The sequence below is a fragment of the Mustelus asterias genome, chromosome 5 (assembly GCF_964213995.1).
Source record: "Mustelus asterias chromosome 5, sMusAst1.hap1.1, whole genome shotgun sequence".
Classification (NCBI taxonomy): domain Eukaryota; kingdom Metazoa; phylum Chordata; class Chondrichthyes; order Carcharhiniformes; family Triakidae; genus Mustelus; species Mustelus asterias.
The window spans coordinates 104487031-104505634 of record NC_135805.1 but is presented as its reverse complement, the minus strand read 5'-3'; the positions used below and the strand labels follow the sequence as shown (position 1 = coordinate 104505634).

The 18604-nt window shown below is 42.2% G+C and overlaps 1 protein-coding gene across 1 annotated transcript in view; it reads left to right on the top strand.

The window, feature by feature from the left end:
* Nucleotides 1-2157: 2157 nt before the first annotated feature.
* Nucleotides 2158-18604, top strand: part of slc66a3 (solute carrier family 66 member 3) — a 35357-nt gene continuing 18910 nt past the window's right edge. Inside the window, exons 1-3 of the mRNA XM_078213126.1 lie at nucleotides 2158-2500; nucleotides 16344-16426; nucleotides 17549-17618. Coding sequence (XP_078069252.1) covers nucleotides 2349-2500; nucleotides 16344-16426; nucleotides 17549-17618 — 305 coding nt within the window. The 5' untranslated portion in view covers nucleotides 2158-2348. The remainder of the gene's footprint in view (nucleotides 2501-16343; nucleotides 16427-17548; nucleotides 17619-18604) is intronic.

Sequence of the window (18604 nt, the reverse complement as noted above, 5' to 3'; positions counted from 1 at the left end):
GGGCCAGGATTTTCCAGTCCTGCCCACAGTAGGAATCGTCATGGGCGGGACAGAAAATTTGAATAATTCCCCAGTCTCACCCTTTGAGGTACAAATGCTCACTTTTATGACTGTTTTCCTTTTTATATAATTGTAAAGTTTTTACCATGCGCGGTTATATTTCATGCCAGTTTTCTTTTCCCTTTGTTTTAGTCATCCTTTGCTGGTTTCTAAAATGTTCTCAATCTGTTGCTCTACCATTAATCTTGGCAACATTTTACGCCTTTTCTTTCAATTTGATACCATCTGTAACTTCCTTAGCCACAGATGGTGCATCCTTCTTGTAGAGTTGTCCCTTTTTCATTGACTATAACTTTGCTGAGAGTTATGAAATATCTCCAGAAATACCTCTCTATTGTCTTATCCTTTTGACTTATTTTCCATTCCATTTTAGTCAACCCTGTCCTCAAACTCCTGTCATTCTCTTTATCTGTGTTTAAGACATTCCTTTCAGACCCAGATTTCTCTCCCTCAAACTGAATGTGAAATTTCATTACGTTATGACCACTCTTACCCAGAGAATCATTTACTTTAAAGTCATTAATTAATCCTGCCGCCTTATATATTACCGGGTCTGAAATATCCTGTCACATGCTTGGTTCAAGAATGCATTGTTCTAATCACACTCATGAACTCATCCTTCAGACTACTTTGTCAATTTGATTTGCCCAATCTATATGAAGATTAAAATGTCCCACAATTATTGCAGTAGCTTTCCTACAAGCCCCCACTATTTCTTTTATATTCTGCGCTGCAGTGTAACTTCTGTCAGCAGGCCTATAAACCACTTCCATCAGTGACTTCTTTCTTTTACTATTTCTTATTTCCACGCAAAATGGACTTTTGGTCCTCTGAAGCAAGATCATTTCTCATTACTGTATTGATCTCAAATATTTATTAACAAAGTTATCTCCCATCCTTTTCCTTTTGAAATGTCAAATATCCTTGAACATTCGGGTCTCAGTGGCGATCGCTTTGCAACCAAAAACAGTGAGATTTCCCCATTTCATTGTCCCTGTTCTCTGTCAGTGATGTAACAGGGTTCCTGGCATGCAATGATGGGAACCCAATTTAAATACATCTTAATATAATTAGCAGCCTCCCTGCTGTAACATTCCCCCATTTACAAAAGTTCCCCCTCCCACCTCTGGGTGGCATGATGTCACATCAGCAGGTTTTACAGCAGGTATTTAAAAACAGGAACTGGCAAACAGAAACCACCAGGGGTGCGCAGGTAAGCACCACCCCCCCCCGGCGGGGGGGGGGGGGGGGGGAGATAGTCATGTCCAGGCAATACCCTGGCACTGCTTGGGGGGAGGTCTGTCTGTGAGGGCTCCCTGGGGAAGGGGGATGCAGGAAGAGTTCTGTGCCCAGGGGGGGTTGCTGGTGAGAGATATCCGGGGGAGGGGGTGGCGGAGGTCCATATGGTAACTGGTTTCTCTCAGGAGCCTTCCATCTCCTGTTCCAAAGTGTTTAGAAATGCGGCGGGAAAAGCCAACATCACAGCTGGTGGTTGACACACCACTTTTCCTGCCTAAATTGAGACTTTGAGAAAAGAGTTGGAACGTTCTGCCCCGTGTCTCTATATTGGCTATCAGATACTCATCTATATCCACTTGTGCTGTCAGTTCTTCCACCTTGTTACAATGACAGGCCTGAGTGCACGCCTCGACAGGTGTGCGTTCAGACAAAGAGCTTTCTAAATTCTGGGTGCGATCTTACCAGTCATTCACGCCACGTTCCCGCTGCAGCGAGGTCGGAGAATTTGGTGCCCAGCCAAATCTCCATTCACTGCAGCGGGATAGGAAAATCCTGCTGGCGTGAATGGTGGTAACATTCCAGCCTCTCTTTTTTAAGAACAATTTTTCCCCACTCTGACCTTATTTGCTGGCGCACTCTTATGTTTGTGCACTCTGTCCCTTCCTGCCACACATTACCCACATTACCATTGCCTTGCCCTTACTTCCTCTTTAACTTTCCAAATCTGCCCCTCCTCACAATGTTGGCAAGTTACACTCAAGCTGCAGCTGAGTTGAGACTGCAGTACATGCACATCTTCCCAATGCCTGTGTACTGGCAGCGATACACACTGTTCTTATTTTGTAATCTCTTTCCCCTGAGCTTGTGCAGTTGCTGTACAGCCAGGGAGGCGGATGTAAGGAAAGTGGAGAGGAACCTCCAGCACTCAGCCGGGTACGGCTCGCCTCCCAGCTCAATATTCATTTCTGGGCGTATCCGGAAAAGCTGCTTGTATTTATTTAAATATTTATTCCGGCCTCGGGGGTAGGAAAGCGGCAGCAGGCGGGAAGATGCAGCCAGATTGGGCGCTGCTGCTGCTGGTAGCCAATGTTAGCACTCTGACTGTGTGCATGGTGCTCAAACTACCCCAGATTATCACAGTCATCGCCGCAAAAAATGCCCGAGGGCTCAGCGTCCGCAGCCTGCTGCTGGAACTAACCGGGTGAGTGACAGGCCGGCCGGGGGCTGACTGACAGGCAGGGGATGTGATTGACAGATAGCAGGTGATTGACAGGCACCAGCAGGGGGTGATTCACATGTGGCAGGCAGCACCAGCTGATTGACAGGCAGCAGTGTGTGAGTGACAGACAGGGGGTGTGAGTGACAGGCATCAGCAGGGGGTGATTGAAAGGAAGCAGGTAATTGACAGGCATTGGGGTGATGATCAGGCGGTGGATGTGGTTGACATGTGACCACATCAGGCGGTGGATGTGGTTGATATGTGACAGGTAATTGAGAGGCAGCACCAGGTGATTGGCAGTAAGGGGGTGTGTTTGACAGGTCATAGAGGTTTACAGCATGGAAACAGGTCCTTCGGCCCAACTTGTCCATGCCGCCCTTTTCTTTTAAACCCCTAAGCTAATCCCAATTGCCCGCATTTGGCCCATATCCCTCTATACCCATCTTACCCATGTAACTATCTAAATGCTTTCTAAAAGACACTACTACTATCTCTGGCAGCTTGTTCCAGAGACTCACCATCCTCTGTGGTCCCCTCTGGACCCTTTTGTATCTCTCCCCTCTCACCTTAAACCTGTACCCTCTAGTTTTAGTCTCCCCTACTTTTGGGAAAAGATATTGACTATCTAGCTGATCTGTGCTCCTCATTATTTTATAGACCTCTATAAGATCACCCCTCAGCCTCCTACGTTCCAGAGAAAAAAGTCCCAGTCTATCCAGCCTCTCATACCGCAAACCATCAAGTCCCGGTAGCATCCTAGTAAATCTTTTCTGTACTCTTTCTAGTTTAATAACATCCTTTCTATAATAGGGTGACCAGAACTGCACACAGTATTCCAAGTGTGGCCTTACCAATGCCTTGTACAACTTCAACAAGACATCCCAACTCCTGTATTCAGTGTTCTGACCGATGAAACCAAGCATGCCGAATGCCTTCTTCACCACTCTATCCACCTGTGACTCCACTTTCAAGGAGCTATGAACATGTACCCCTAGATCTCTTTGTTCTGTAACTCTCCTCAATGCCCTACCATTAATTGAGTAAGCCCTGCCCTGGTTCAATCTACCAAAATGCATCACCTCGCATTTTTCTAAATTAAACTCCATCTGCCATTCGTCAGCCCACTGGCCAATTGATCAAGATCCCGTTGCAATTGGAGATAACTTTCTTCACTGTCCACTATGCCATCAATCTTGGTGTCATCTGCAAACTTACTAACCATGCCCCCTATATTCTCATATTCTCAGGTGGCAGGTGATTGACAGGTGGCTGGAGTGGCTCCATGGGGAGGAGGGTGACATCAGCATCCCTTCCTCAATAAATTAACTAGCTTATTACTTAAGAACTGAAATGTATTTTTAAAAAAACATGCATTTCATTCCTAAATTCTAGTAAATATTTAAAAATAATTAATGCCAGTGATATTACTCCAAACTTAAAAACTAGCTGATTAATTTTACTGAACATCATGTTTTAAATTTAATTCTGAGTCTGGTATCTTAAATCTGAGCTAGTACAGAGACATGGCTGTCGATGACATGAGATTCAGACCTGAATATTGAAGGGAATACTTGCGATGGACTGAATTCTAGGAAAAGATGAAAAGATGTTGACTCTGTTAATTAATGATGGTATTGGCACATTAGAGAGGAATAACCTAAGAGAGAGAGAGAGAGAGACATACCGAGAGAGAGAGACAGTGCTGGGACCTTTGCTATTTGTAATATATATAAATGATTTAGAGGAAAATGGAACTGGTTTGATTAGTAAGTTGCGGACAACACAAAGATTGGTGGATTTGCAGATAGCGATGAGGACCTCAGAGAATACAGCAGGATATAGATCGGTTGGAAGCTTGGGCGGAGAGATGGCAGATGGAGTTTAATCTGGACAAATGTGAAGTAATGCATTTTAGAAGGTCTAAAACAGATAGGAAATATGCAGTAAATGGCAGAACCCTTAAGAGTATTGATAGGCAGAGGGATCTGGGTGTACAGGTACACAGGTCACTAAGTGGCAACGCAGGTGGAGAAGATAGTCAAGAAGGCATACGGCATGCTAGCCTTCATAGGCTGGGGCATTGAGTTTAAAAATTGGCAAGTCATTTTGCAGCTTTATAGAACCTTGGTTAGGCCGCACTTGGAATATAGTGTTCAATTCTGGTCGCCACACTACCAGAAAGATGTGGAGGCTTTGGAGAGGGTACAGAAAAGATTTACCAGGAAGTTGCCTGATGTGGAGGGCATTAGCTATGAGGAGAGGTTGGAGAAACTTGGCTTGTTCTTACTGGAACGACGGAGGTTGAGGGGCGACCTGATAGAAGTCTACAAGATTATGAGGGGCATGGACAGAATGGATCGTCAGAAGCTTTTTCCCAGGGTGGAAGAGTCAATTACTAGGAGGCACAGGCTTAAGGTGCGAGGGGCAAGGTTTAAAGGAGATGTACAAGGCAAGTTTTTTTACACAGAGGGTGGTGGGTGCCTGGAACTCGCTGCTGGGGAAGTAGTGGAAGCAGATACGATAGTGAGTTTTAAGGGGCGTCTGGACAAATACATTATAGGATGGGAATAGAAAGATATGATCCCCGGAAGGGTAGGGGGTTTTAGTTCAGTTGGGCAGCATGGTCGGTGCAGGCTTGGAGGGCCAAAGGGCCTGTTCCTGTGCTGTAACTTTCTTTGTTCATTGTTCTCTTTGTTCTTTAAGTGTTGATTGAAGCATACAAATGCTTTGTGTCTATTCTTTTTTTCTATTCGGAAAGCAGAATTGATGTAAAAATGGCATTTTCATCGGAAGGGAAGAGGAACGGTCAACATGTTTTCATTATTTCCAGCTTTAAATAGATTTTTTAAAATAGTATTTAAAAACACATTGTGCTTTTGTTAAGGAAAGTTTGAGAAGCCATTAAAGTTTTAAAAGTTTTTTTTTAAAGTTTATTTATCAGTGTCACAAGTAGGCTTACATTAACACTGTAATGAAGTTACTGTGGAAATCCCCTAGTTGCCACACTCCGGCACCTGTTCGGGTACACTGAGGGAGAATTTAGCATGGCCAATGCATTTAACCAGCATGTCTTTCGGACTGAGAGGAAACCAGAGCACCCAGAGGAAACCCACGCTGACACGGGGAGAATGTGCAACTCCACACAGGCAGTGACCCAAGCCGGGAATTGAACCCGGGTCCCTGGCTCTGTGAGGCAGCAGTGCGAACCACTGTGCCACCGTGCTGCCCATTATAAAGCCGCAGTATGTTTAATCTTTGAAATTATGCCTTTTTGTATTTAGCTTAGCCAATTTTCATCACTTTGGAACATACTGTACTCTGGTCCAGTGAAATTTAATTTACAGATTTGAAAGTGAGTTTACCACATGCTGTTCTGGTAATGGGGGTCAAGCTGAGGCTTAGATCTCAGAATAACAGTAGAAATATGAGACTCTGCTCTTAAGTCAAAGTTATTTAAAACTTGAATTATTAAGTCATTTGGAATTTTAGTGCAAAAATGACATTGCGTTATCTAGAATGGATTGTTTTGTGTAGTAAAAATATGTGAAAATAATAGTGATTGGCAAAATGAAATTTATGATTCTGCCATTAACAGAACCATTTATGGTATACTGCTCCCTTTATAAAACTGTAACTTGAAATATTTACTTCTGAAAATCAGAGGTATTCAAAAATCTGAATCCCCATTTACTGTACACAAGCTAGACAGATAAGTCTTATCTAAAGTCCCAGAGGATCCAAATTAGAATGATGTGGGTACATTGAAATAGACACAATTTAGACCGGATCCTAAAATATCTCATCTCGCTTTAACTAGCAGCATTATTACTGTTTTAATACAAATTACAGTGTTGGACAAAATGAGTTGTTTTGATAGTTGGGAATTGCACTGCGAGTAACTCACTTCCTGCCTCCCCAATGCCTGTCCACCATCTACGAGGCACAAGTCAGATGATGGAATACTCTCCACTTGTCTGGATGAGTGCAGCTCAAGAAACTTGATTGACACTCCAGGCCAGCACCTTAAACATTCATTCCTTTTACCACCGACACACTGTACCAAATGCACTCACCAAGGCTCCTTCAGCAGCACCTACACTTGTAACCTCTAGCACCTAGACAAACAAGGGCAGCAGGCACATGGGAACACCACCACCTGAACATTCCCCTCCATGTCACTCACCATCCTGATTCGGAACTATATCGCTGTTCCTTCATTATCACTGGGTCAAAATTCTGGACCTCCCTCCCTGACAGCACTGTGGATATACCTGCATCAGATGGTTTGCAGAAGTTCAAGAAGCTCACCACCATCTCAAGGGATTGGCAGCAAGTTGTGGCATTGCCAGCAGGCTCACATCCTGTGAAAGATTTTTAAAAGTAACAGCACGCCCAAATGTTGATTAGTTTTTATTTTGGTTTGCTCTATTTTCTCAGCTTGTGGGATAAATTTGTCGTTGCATAGACTTAAATAAAAACTCTATCATTAAACTGCCATTGCAAGCCCAAAGTCAGGGATGGTTATAACCTCAGGCCCTGTGCTGTTGAAAGGTTTTGAAATTCTAGGACAATGACTTAATTGCATAAATAGAATATTAAATTTACACCAAATGGCTGGTTCTTTTCTACCTGGCATTCATTTGCTTGTGAGAAAGATTTTTAAAAAATTATACCTGATTAATCTTTTGCATTTTCCTCACGGTACTTGCTCTGGATCAATCAGGAGAATGTCTTTTGTCATTAAGAGAAGGAAAATGATCCATTTATCTTCAGGTGGATATGCCTATAACAGCAGAAAACCCAATGTGACATTTTTATCCAAGTGAAAGCCAAGTTATTCACTCACTGGCTCCCTATTGGGCGGCACGGTGGTTAGCACTGCTGCCAGGGACCCAGGTTCGATTCCTGGCTTGGGTCATTGTCTGTGTGGAGTCTGCGTGGGTTTCCTCCAAGTGCTCTGGTTTCCTCCCACAATCTGAAAGGCATGCTGGTTAGGTGCATTGGCCAGGCTAGATTCTCCCTCAGTGTATCCGAACAGGCGCCGGAGTGTGGCGACTAGGGGATTTTCACAGTAACTTAATTGCAGTGTTAATGTAAGCCTTATCTGTGACACTAATAGATAAACTTTTTTTTGACTTATTTGTTAAAAATAATAATGGTAACACAGGCAATCATTCGTGCAATCTTTGCATATATGGAAACATTTACAAAGGTGAATTTGATTTAAAGGTGATGGACAGTGCAACCATGTCAAACAGAGTGGTCTGAAAACTGTGGTCTCTCTGGTAAGGAGTGTTTCATAATCAGACTTGCTTGTTGTGTGGGTATAGTGTTCTATACAGAACTGGGTTAAATTTTAAATAATGAAGTAATCACAGTAAGCCTCTGTATGACATAGGATCGGAGAGTATTAATGCAGAACATTTCCTCACTATTAAGTAGGTAAGTAGAGTCCTTGACAGGGTCTTCTGTGAAAGGAGGGGAACTTTCAGTGAATTTCCTCATTCCTCGCAATCTTATCTTCTTCAGTTTAGTCTGGTATTAATCATGCTAATTTAAAAATGCACTTATGAACCTGGAAGTTTCTTTATGGAAAGATGGTTGGCAGATCACAAGGGAAAAGGTGCTGGATAAATTTAGAAAGGCTCAGGGTAGAAACAACAGCTGCAGGTGACACTGCTGGCTGTGTAAGAGGTTTGTGGGGTTCTTGTCTCGCTCCAGAAACATGAGCACAAAAATCTAGGCTGATACTCCAGTGAGAACCGAGGCGGTGCCGCATTGTCAGAGATGCTGTCTTTCAAAGGAAGCAGTAAATTGCCGCCATATCAGATGGATATAAGAGATCCCATGACATTGTTCTGAAGAAGGCTAGAAGAGTTATTTCCAGGGTCCTGGCTAATATTTATATTTAGCTATACGAATGAATTTTTTGTGGGTTATGTGATAGCCCGGTAAAGAATTTCAATACCATATTGAGGCCTCGGGTGATGCTAGAGAATGAGGGAAAAGCATAGGAGGTCTCCTTATCCAAACCTGGGAATCATCGATCTGTGAGTCTATCCTCTGTGATGGGGAAGTTAGTGGCAAATATCATGAGCTATTAAAAGGAGCATTCGGGGATGCACTACAGAAATCAGTGATTATCAATGCTCAGCTGATCCAGTTTTGTTGACAGGATGCCTGGAATGGTTGATCGAGTAAGCCAGCAAACATCGCCTACTTAGATCTCCAAAAGCCTTTTGGTAGGATGATGTAATTCAGAATATGTTCAAAATAAGGTTTTGTAATGTGTGTGGAAGTGAGGTGGGAGGCTGGAGCCAAAATGGAAAGACAGCTTGGCTAAGGTGGCATGGACGTCTGGTGATGTACACCTCTCTGTAGCATACCCCAAGAGATCTGGAATGTAAACATTGGTAAATGTAGTCAAGTATGTATAAGCCTTCGGCTTTTTCTCATCCCCAATAGATCTATTTTCTCAGTAAAAATTACTACGTCCGTATCACTTATGTCAGCAATTTAATTTCTGCTGACATATCCTTGACAAAGTGTGTGTGTCAACATTTTCCCATTACAACTTTCTATACTTGGGGTGAAGAGTGAGTCGATGAGTCATAATTGTTGGGTAGAGAGAGAGGGACAGCGAATGGGGATGAGATTTGAGAGAGAAAGAGCCAGTGATTTGAGAGAGAAACAGCAAGCGGTTGAGAGCGAGAGAAAGAGAGACAGAGAGAGTCACAGCATCAAGCCAAAAATAAGCACAGAAATCTCCTGCTGATTACTGCCTACGGCACTGTCTCAGCTGACGAATCAGTACTCCTTCATATCGAGCACTACTTGGGAGAAGCGCTGAGGGAGCAACAGCACAGAAATATTCCAGGTGGCCAGTAACGTTCACACCACTGAGTGCCAGGCAATGACCATCTCCAACATAAGAGAGTCGAACCATCTCTCCTTGACATTCAATGGCATTACCATCTTTGAATTCCCACCATCAACATCCTGGGGTCACCATTGACCAGAATCTGAACCAGGCGAGCCATATAAATACTGTAGCTACAAGAGCAGGTCAGAGGCTGGTAAATTTTTGCGAATAATCCACCTCCTGATTCCCCAAGGCCTGTCTACAATCTGCAAAGCACAAGTCAGGAGTTTGACAGAATATTGCGCACCTATTTAGGTGAATGAAACTCCAACAACATTCAAGAAGCTTGACATCATCCTGGAGTCTATTAATACCCTCTCCATCACCTTAAACATTCATTCCCTCCACTACCAGCACACAGTGGGACATTCTGTGTCATCTACAAAATTCATTGCAGCAATTCACCAAGGATCCCCCTCCACCAGCACCTTTCAAACTGAGAAGGACGAGGGCAGTAGGCCCATGGGAACACCACCACCTTCAGGTTTCCCTCCAAGTTACACATCATCCTGACTTGGAAACACATCACTAATCCTTCACTGTTGCTCATTCAGAAGTCTCAACCTCCCTGCATAAGTACATTGTGGAAGCAATTTCAGCACCATCTTCTCAAGGGCAGTTAGGAATGGGCAATAAACGCTGGCCTGGCCACTGACACCCTCATCCCATGAATGAATGGGGGAAAACGAACACCACCAACTCCTCCATTCTGTTCAAGTTTATCCCTTATCCTTGGAACCATTTAGTAATTCTTTTCTTTACTGTGTCCAAAGCTTTCCTGTCCTTCCTAAAGTGCCATGATGTGGAGGTGCCAGCGTTGGACTGGGGTAAACACAGTAAGAAGTCTTACAACACCAGGTTAAAGTCCAACAGGTTTATTTGGTAGCAAAATCCACTAGCTTTCGGAGTGCTTGCTGCTCCTTCATCGGGTAAGGAGCAGCGCTCCGAAAGCTAGTGGATTTTGCTACCAAATAAACCTGTTGGACTTTAACCTGGTGTTGTGAGACTTCTTACTTCCTAAAGTGTGACAGATATTCTGTATTTTACACAATTCCAACTGGGACTAAACTAGAATTTTGTATAGGTTTGGCATAACTTCTGATTTTTGTAGATTATGCCTATATTTATCTATCTCAGGATCCCATTTGCCTTATCAACTGCTTTGCTAACTTGTCTGAAGGTGGCAACCTTCAGAAATATGGGCACAAACACCTCGAGTTTCTCTGACCTTGTACCCCCTCTAATGTTATACAATGTCTTCTCCCTAAAATGCATCACCTCACACTGTGTTAAGTTTCATTTGTCACAGGTTCACCCATTTCGCCAGCCAGTTTTTGCAAATTTGCAAATTTTGTGTCATCTGCACATTTCAAAATTGCACCATGCAGTTAAAACTTTCCACTGAATTGCCAGGGACTTCAAATTGGTTTCCTGTTTGATACAAAGAATTAGATAGACTGTATGCAACCTAAAATTCAAGGCAATCCTTTTTTTAAAAAAAAACTTATGTTGCAATATTCACTGCACTAACCTCACATAGTGGTTGGTGCAGTGAATATTAATTTTTGAACAGAATTGTGACAACACATATGTAGAGGAATTTTCCAAATGAATTAATTTTCTGATTTTTGCACTGAAATTTGAGAATTTCATGAAATAATTTCTGTGGTTGTAATTTTTAAAAATACTTTTCCAATTCAATCAAATCAAGTCTAATTCAGAGTCTCAACAAGTTGAGACAGTTCCGATCCAGGCTGACAAGACAGGGCATGCAATCCTCTACCCTGTCTTGGGCCTGATCTGCATGAGCCAAGCTGATTGGAGTAGACGGAGAATTCCTCCTCCAAGGCTTGATCTCATTTGCATCTTAGCCAAAAGGCCGAGACACCGCTTTTAAAAATTGCTTCATATGAAACATATGAAGCTTAAATGCAACCCAATGACCTCAACCAAGTGCAGCATCCGCATAACTACACTTGATCTTAGCCAAAAGGCCGCTGTGGTTGTAATTGGTGCAGATGTAAATTAATAGAAATGTGAAGCTAAGAAATATAACCTGTAATAGTTTTTTTTATTGTCACAAGTAGACTTGTATTAACATGCAATGAAGTTACTGTGAAAATCCCCTTGCTCCAGTGCCTGTTCAGGTACACTGAGGAAGAATTTAGCATAGCCAATGCACCTAACCAGCACGTCTTTTGGACTGTGGGAGGAAACCAGAGCACCCGGAGGAAACCCACACAGACACGGGGAGAACGTGCAGACTCCACACAGTCACTTGAGACTGGAATTGAACCCGGGACTTTGGCAGCAGTGCTAACCACTGTGCCACCGTGCCGCCCAATAGGGAGCCAGTGAGTGAATAACTTGGCTTTCACTTGGATAACGAGCTTTGTCAGATTGGACTTTCTGCTGTTACAGGCGTATCTGCCTGGAGATAAATGGATCATTTTCCTTCTCTTAACGACAAAAAGCATTCTCCTGGTTGATTCGAGGAAAGTACTGCGAGGGAGTTTTAATCGTCCTGTCTTTATGAGCATTCATTGAGTAAGGTAGGGCTGAGAGACAGACAAAAGAATAATTGGGTTACCACAACATAAATAATGAAATTTGCTATTAAAGTTAAAAACTTTGACATAAAACATTACTGGAATAACTGAGCAACTTGAGGTTTGATTGCTGTCACATTGATGAGCATGTGCCTGTCAAATATGGGAAATGTAACAGCTAATAAAACTAAATTGAAATATTAACATAATGTGTCTTAACATAAAACTGCAATCCGGGCAGCCGAAGAACTGAAGTGAATGGCGTGACATTTTGAGGGAACAAATTTTAGCTTAGTCCTGGATAGGTTTCCCAATGTGCTGGCAATGATTCAGATGAAGTATAAAGATACAACTTTAGGACAAGTGGGAAATGAAAGCCAGGTACACGTCTAGTGCTGCACTTGTACATGTAATATTGAGATGCTTCAGGTTTCTATTTCTACAAGCTCATTAGTAATTTAGAAGGCGTACAATGGCATCATCTAGCCAGGAGGAGTTTTGGCTTCGTACCTGTTTTAGGTCAGATGCATTATGTGGATGGACAACAATTCCTCTGTTGGTGTTGAGATGCTAGCATTGATAATCAGGAACTAAAATGGGCAGATATTATTGCACAGAACTCTTACCCCTCCCGATAAAGACAGGGAATATTTAAATTCTACAAATATTAATTGCACTGTATTTTAATTTGTGCTTTCTCCTCGGAGAAGAAAACTTTTCATACATTTTATACCAATTAGAATCCCCCAGGACGAAAATGCACAATGTTATTTGGTATATTTTATGAGTTTTACATTTTGGAAATGCCTGCAAAACAGGTGGGAACCAGGAAATCTGTTTTGCCTTGTACCTGCCTAACTTTTGTAGTGTGTGAATCTCCAGCTTTTTAAGATCATGGGAGCAAACCTTTCATAGACTGTGTTATATAAAGTGAGCCATCATGAAACCTCTTTCTTTGTGACAGAATTGCACTGTTTACAGAGTGTGACCATTAATATTGGGAGTTAAAATTCTTCCCCGAAGTTACTTTGCAGGCGAGTTGAGATATTTTTGGAGGATGAACGTCGCACTTGATTTTCTTTCTGCCTGAAAATATTTTGCTTACATATGTCAGCTTCACAACGATTTCATCTGACATTTCAGTCTGGAATACACTTAGCTTTAATGGAGCAATACAGTAAAACCTGCTTGCCACTCTCTTCTCTCTCCTCTTCAGGATCCAGTTTATTTAGTTATTAACTTTTGGAGCAGTCTATTTAATTTTAATTTATTACTAGGGCACTTAGTTTACAAATTAATTTGCTTAACCACTGATCTAGCTCTGATTTAATATATGGTCCATTCAGAAATCCAGAAATTGTTTTCTCTAATGATCTGCTCTGTAATTTATTTTGGGATAACTTGCATCGTGACAGCGATTAATTGAGACGGTTTGACATTTCACCCATTCCTTTACCTTAATCCCTCATTTCTTAGATGGTCTTGTCAATTTAACACTGACTCTACAGTTAATAGGCTGATGAGTCTACTTACTGGTTGGTCAGAAGTCACTTATCTGCAGTCAGTAAATTATTTGGTAAAGACGATTGGTTATTTCATTTAGTTATCAAATTTAAATCCATTAGTTTGACCCAAACAATATTTTATGTAAGTTCAGCATGTGGTTATCAACAATTTTACTTAGTACTTATTGAGACTTGTTCAGTAGTTGCGTATTAAGGTTGATGTCTCCTACTTAATAGTCAACCTTAAGCAATTTAGCCAGTTCCTATCTTAATGTGTATAGCATTAAATAATGTTAAGGCCTTGAGATAAGGTATTTAAATTAAGGGCATTAGTTTAAGTAGGGCTGGAATTATCAGTATAAGGAGATAATGCAGAAACCTTTGCCAAAGTGGTGATCAAGTCCCTAATGAACAGCCTAGTCTCACTCAAGGGTAACAACACAAAGATTACAGAGATAGAGGGGCAATGTTTTATGTTAGTGATTAGACCAGAGTAAGCTGCACTGTTGCTGAAAGATTTAGTGACAAGTATCAATGCATCTGCTGTGCACGCAGTTGTAGCTGGTTAACTAGGTGTTTGGCATTGAAATTCTTTAATTGGTTATTATTCCTTCATAGTGAATAATGGTGACAAAGTAAATTATGCCATTATGTACTGCTGAATTCATTTATTAAAGTGGATACAGGAAACTTCTGAAACTGGTGTGCAATTGATGTATATCAATATTGCTGTATGTGTACTGTTTGTGGGACAAATACTGCTGAGGTAGTCATCATGATGACTCAGATCAGAATTGAAAAACAGCTAACAAAGTTAGGGTCCAAGGTCAAAACTGATACATTTTGTGAGGAGTTAAGTAATCTGATGTATTTTAAAAATTAATTTTGTGCATCAGAGGTGAGAATTTTTTGTAAATGGTTTGTGTTTATTAATAGCAACAACTTTAAGGAAGTAAAACCTCCCAAGATGTTTCATAGGAGTGGGCAAAGAGGTTGAGTTTTAAGGAGCATCTTAAAGGAGGAAAGACATTTTGAGAGATGGAAAGGTTTTGTGAGGGAATTCCAGAACTCAAGGTCTTGGCAGCTGAAGGCATGGTCACCAATTATTGAACAATTAAGATTGCTTGTGCACACAAGTCCAGAATGGAAGGAACGCTGCGATCTCAGAGGAAAATGGGATATTGGTATGCAGAGCATTGAGATACTGTAGAACATGGCGTATAAGTCAACCTTTGAAGCTTCCAAAAACAGTGGTTGACTTATAAATCATTACATACTGTGAACTGTCTAACTGCATAATGTGCAAGTTTCCCAATCCCTAAGTGTCCTCGTGTGTTGGTGGTGGAGGGAGTGAATATTTGTGGATGGGAGGGGCTAATCAACTAGCTGCTTTCTCCAGAATTGTGTTAAACTTCTTGAGTGTTGGAGCTGCACTCAATAAGGCAAGTGGCGTGTATTCCATCACACTCCGGACTTGTGCTTTTTAGATGGTGACAGGCTTTAGGGTGTCAGGAAGTGAGTTACCACTGCAGAATTCCTAGCCTCTGATCTGCCCTTGCACTCACAGTATTTATGTGGCTGGTCCAGTTTAGTTTCTGGTCAATGGTAACCCCAGGATGTTGGTAGTGGGGGATTCAGTGATGGCAATGCCATTGAATGTCCATGGAGATGATTAAATTCTCTCTTGTTGGAGTTGGTCTTTGTGTGGCACTTGTGTGGTGTGAATGTTACTTGCCACTTGACAGCCCAATGTTGAATGTTGTCCAGGTCTTGCTGCACAGGGACACTGACTGCTTCAGTATCTTGAGGAGCAAATGGTGCTGAACATTGTGCAGTCATTAGTGAACATTCCCACTTCTGACCTTATGATGGAAGGAAGGTCATTGATGAATCAGCTGAAGATAGTTGGGTCTAGGACACACTACCTTGAGGAATTCCTGCAGTGAGGTCTGGGACTGACTTGCAACCACCACAACCATCTTCATTTGTGGTAGTTATGATTCCAACCAATGGAGAGTTTTCCCCCGATTCCCCTTTGACTCCAGTTTTGCTAGGGCTCCTTGATGCCACACTCCGTCAAATGCTGCCTTAAGGGCAGTCACTCTCACCTCACCACAAGTTCAGCTCCTTTATCCATGTTTGGACTAAGGGTTAAAGAGATCAGGAGCTGATTGGCCCTGGCGGATCCCAAACGGACCATCAGTGAGCAAGTTATCGCTGAGTAAATGCTGCTCGATGACCCCTTCCATCAATTTGCTGATGATCGAGGGTAGACTGATGAGCAGTAATTGGTCGGGTTGGATTTGCCTTGGATTTTGTGGATAGGACACACCTGAGCAATTTTCCACATTGCAGGGTGGATGCAGTGTTGTAGTTGTACAGGAACAGCCTGGGTTGGGACGTGGCTCTGGAATATAGTTGTCTTCAGGACAGTTGACTGGGCTTGTAGCCTTTGTAATATCTAGTGACTGCAACCATTTTTTGATATCATGTGGAGTGAATTGATTTGTGAAAAAATAAACATAACATTTGTAATTCATATGAAATTAATGTTGCATGGTTTACTGAATCAATTAATTGTACAAAGAACCTCAATCAAAGCATTTTACAACCCGTCATAATCATTGGCTTTGGCCTCTGAAGCAAAGAGTTCATCAAATTCATTCAAAATCATTTTGGTGATGGCATTGTCGTAAAGATCCTCCTCTGGGTCAGATGTGTTTGCTGCTAGCTGTGGTTAACCTATTCAAGTAACCTGAACGTTCCAGTCTCTATATGGAAACAATTTCAGACTTTCAAACTGGTTTCAGCAGTACAAATTTCAGAACAAATGATTTCATCTATTTTAGGTTTTTGGTCTTCCTGACGTACCAGACTTACTATGAATATCCACTGATAACATACCTGGAGTATCCAGTCCTAATTGTACAAGGTAACTCATTATTTAGCATGCTACTAGAACAATGGCTGGATGTGGGGAGAGGGAAAGCTACCTTACTGTTGTTTTTGTGTAAAGGTTAAACAGAACATTCACAGTGCATTAAGGTGTAAGAAAGGATGACTCCAGCTGAAAAGCTCTCGCCCTCAGTCATCCAGTGGGCTAAATGGCAGCCCCGCCTCCTCTAATGTCTATAATTAGCACACAAAAAGTGTACTAAATGGTGAAACTGCAAACTATAAATTGACAAATTTGGCTCCTGGCCTATGCAGAGTTAAAAACACAGAATTTGGGTTGTGTGATTAGCTTTAGTCAAATGGGCTAGAGAAATAAAAGCAAATCCCCTAACTTCCTTCAATTGACTACTAACCGGCGATCTCTGCTGGAAAGTGTACATGGAAGTTGCTGCAGGCTTTGGTTCTGACTCACTCAATCGATGGGTCTCTCGGTGCTTGCCGGCACCTGGGCAGCCTGTTGTAAAAGGAGCTAGCAGTTTGGGAGTAGAGAAGAAATAGGCAAATGTGGTACATAAACTCTTATAATTTTCAAGTTTTGATCCAAAATGTACATAACCAGAGAAATCTGGTACAACTGAGTTCGTACTTTAACCCTTTGTGACAGCACGTTACCAAGGTTTATCAATTACAGACCAACAGGACTGTATTGTAATGACAAAAAATGCAACAAATGACTTTATCTGGTGTAGATGAAGTAAAGAATGTTCATGTCTGAAATCTGAAATAAGAGAAAATGCTACAAGGCCAGTCAGCATCTCCAAGAGAAAACACATGCTTAATGTTATTCAAGAGGTGGCTAGATATAGCACTTGGGGCGAATGGGATCAAAGGTTATGGGGAGAAAGCAGGATTAGGCTATTGAGTTGAATGATCAGCCATGATCGTAATGAATGGTGGAGCAGGCTCGAAGGGCCAAATGGCCTCCTCCTGCTCCTATCTTATATGTTTCAGGTGGGGCCCTTTGAGCAGAAATGAGATTGTTTTCTTTAGTTGGTTGGTTTCATGGGAATTAAAAGTTGAATTAATGATTAACTTCTGTGAATTGTGTATCTTATGTTTGTAGCATATATCACTTACAGCATTATTCTTTGTTTTGCAGATGCTATTCTCTTGATGTGTGTTCTCTTTTATAATGGAAACATTGGGACAGCTTTACCATACACAGTACTGTATCCTTGCAGTTTAATTCTGAATAAGGGATCCATTTGCAATTCTTTTATTTAATTGTAGTATTGCTTTGTTCCATCTGAAATTTGGTGTTATGGTAAGGTGAGACTTATCTGTAATTGATCATATATCTAATTCTGACCTCAAACAATTCTGCAGTGAGCAGAGGCCGATTAAAAAATCAAAGTAAATATCATAGATAGATAGAAACCCTACAGTACAGAAAGAGGCCATTCGGCCCATCGAGTCTGCACCGACCACAATCCCACCCAGGCCCTACTCCCATATCCCTACATATTTACCCGCTAATCCCTCTAACCTACACATCTCAGGACACTAAGGGGCAATTTTAGCATGGCCAATCAACCTAACCTGCACATCTTTGGACTGTGGGAGGAAACCGGAGCAAACCCATGCAGACACGAGGAGAATGTGCAAACTCCACACTGACAGTGACCCAAGCCGGGAATCGAACCCATGTCCCTGGAGTTGTGAAGCAGCAGTGCTAAGCACTGTGCTACCGTGCCGCCCAATATCACCCTGGACTACTCTTATTCTTGTGGGTAGGTTTGCTCGTGCTGTTGGGAGGAGTTTAAACTAGTTTGGCAGGGGGAGCGGTCACAGAGCATTAGTTAAAATAGAGACACATCATGCTATCGTAAAGCAAGCAAGTTAGAGTGAGTTCAGCTATGGCTAATTGTAAAGTGACAATGAGACGGTGGCACAGTGGTTAGCACTGCTGTCTCACAGCGCCAGGGACCCAGGTTCAATCCCAGCCTCGGGTGACTGTGTAGAGTCTGCATGTTCTCCCCATGTCTGCATAGGCTTCCTCCGGGTGCTCCGGTTTCTTCCCACAGTCCAAATATGTGCAGGTTAGGTGGATTGGCCATGTTAAATTGCCCCTTAGTGTCAGGGGTATAGCAGGGTAAATATGTGGGGTTACGGGGATAGGGTGGGATTGTTGTCGGTGCAGACTCAATGGGCCGAA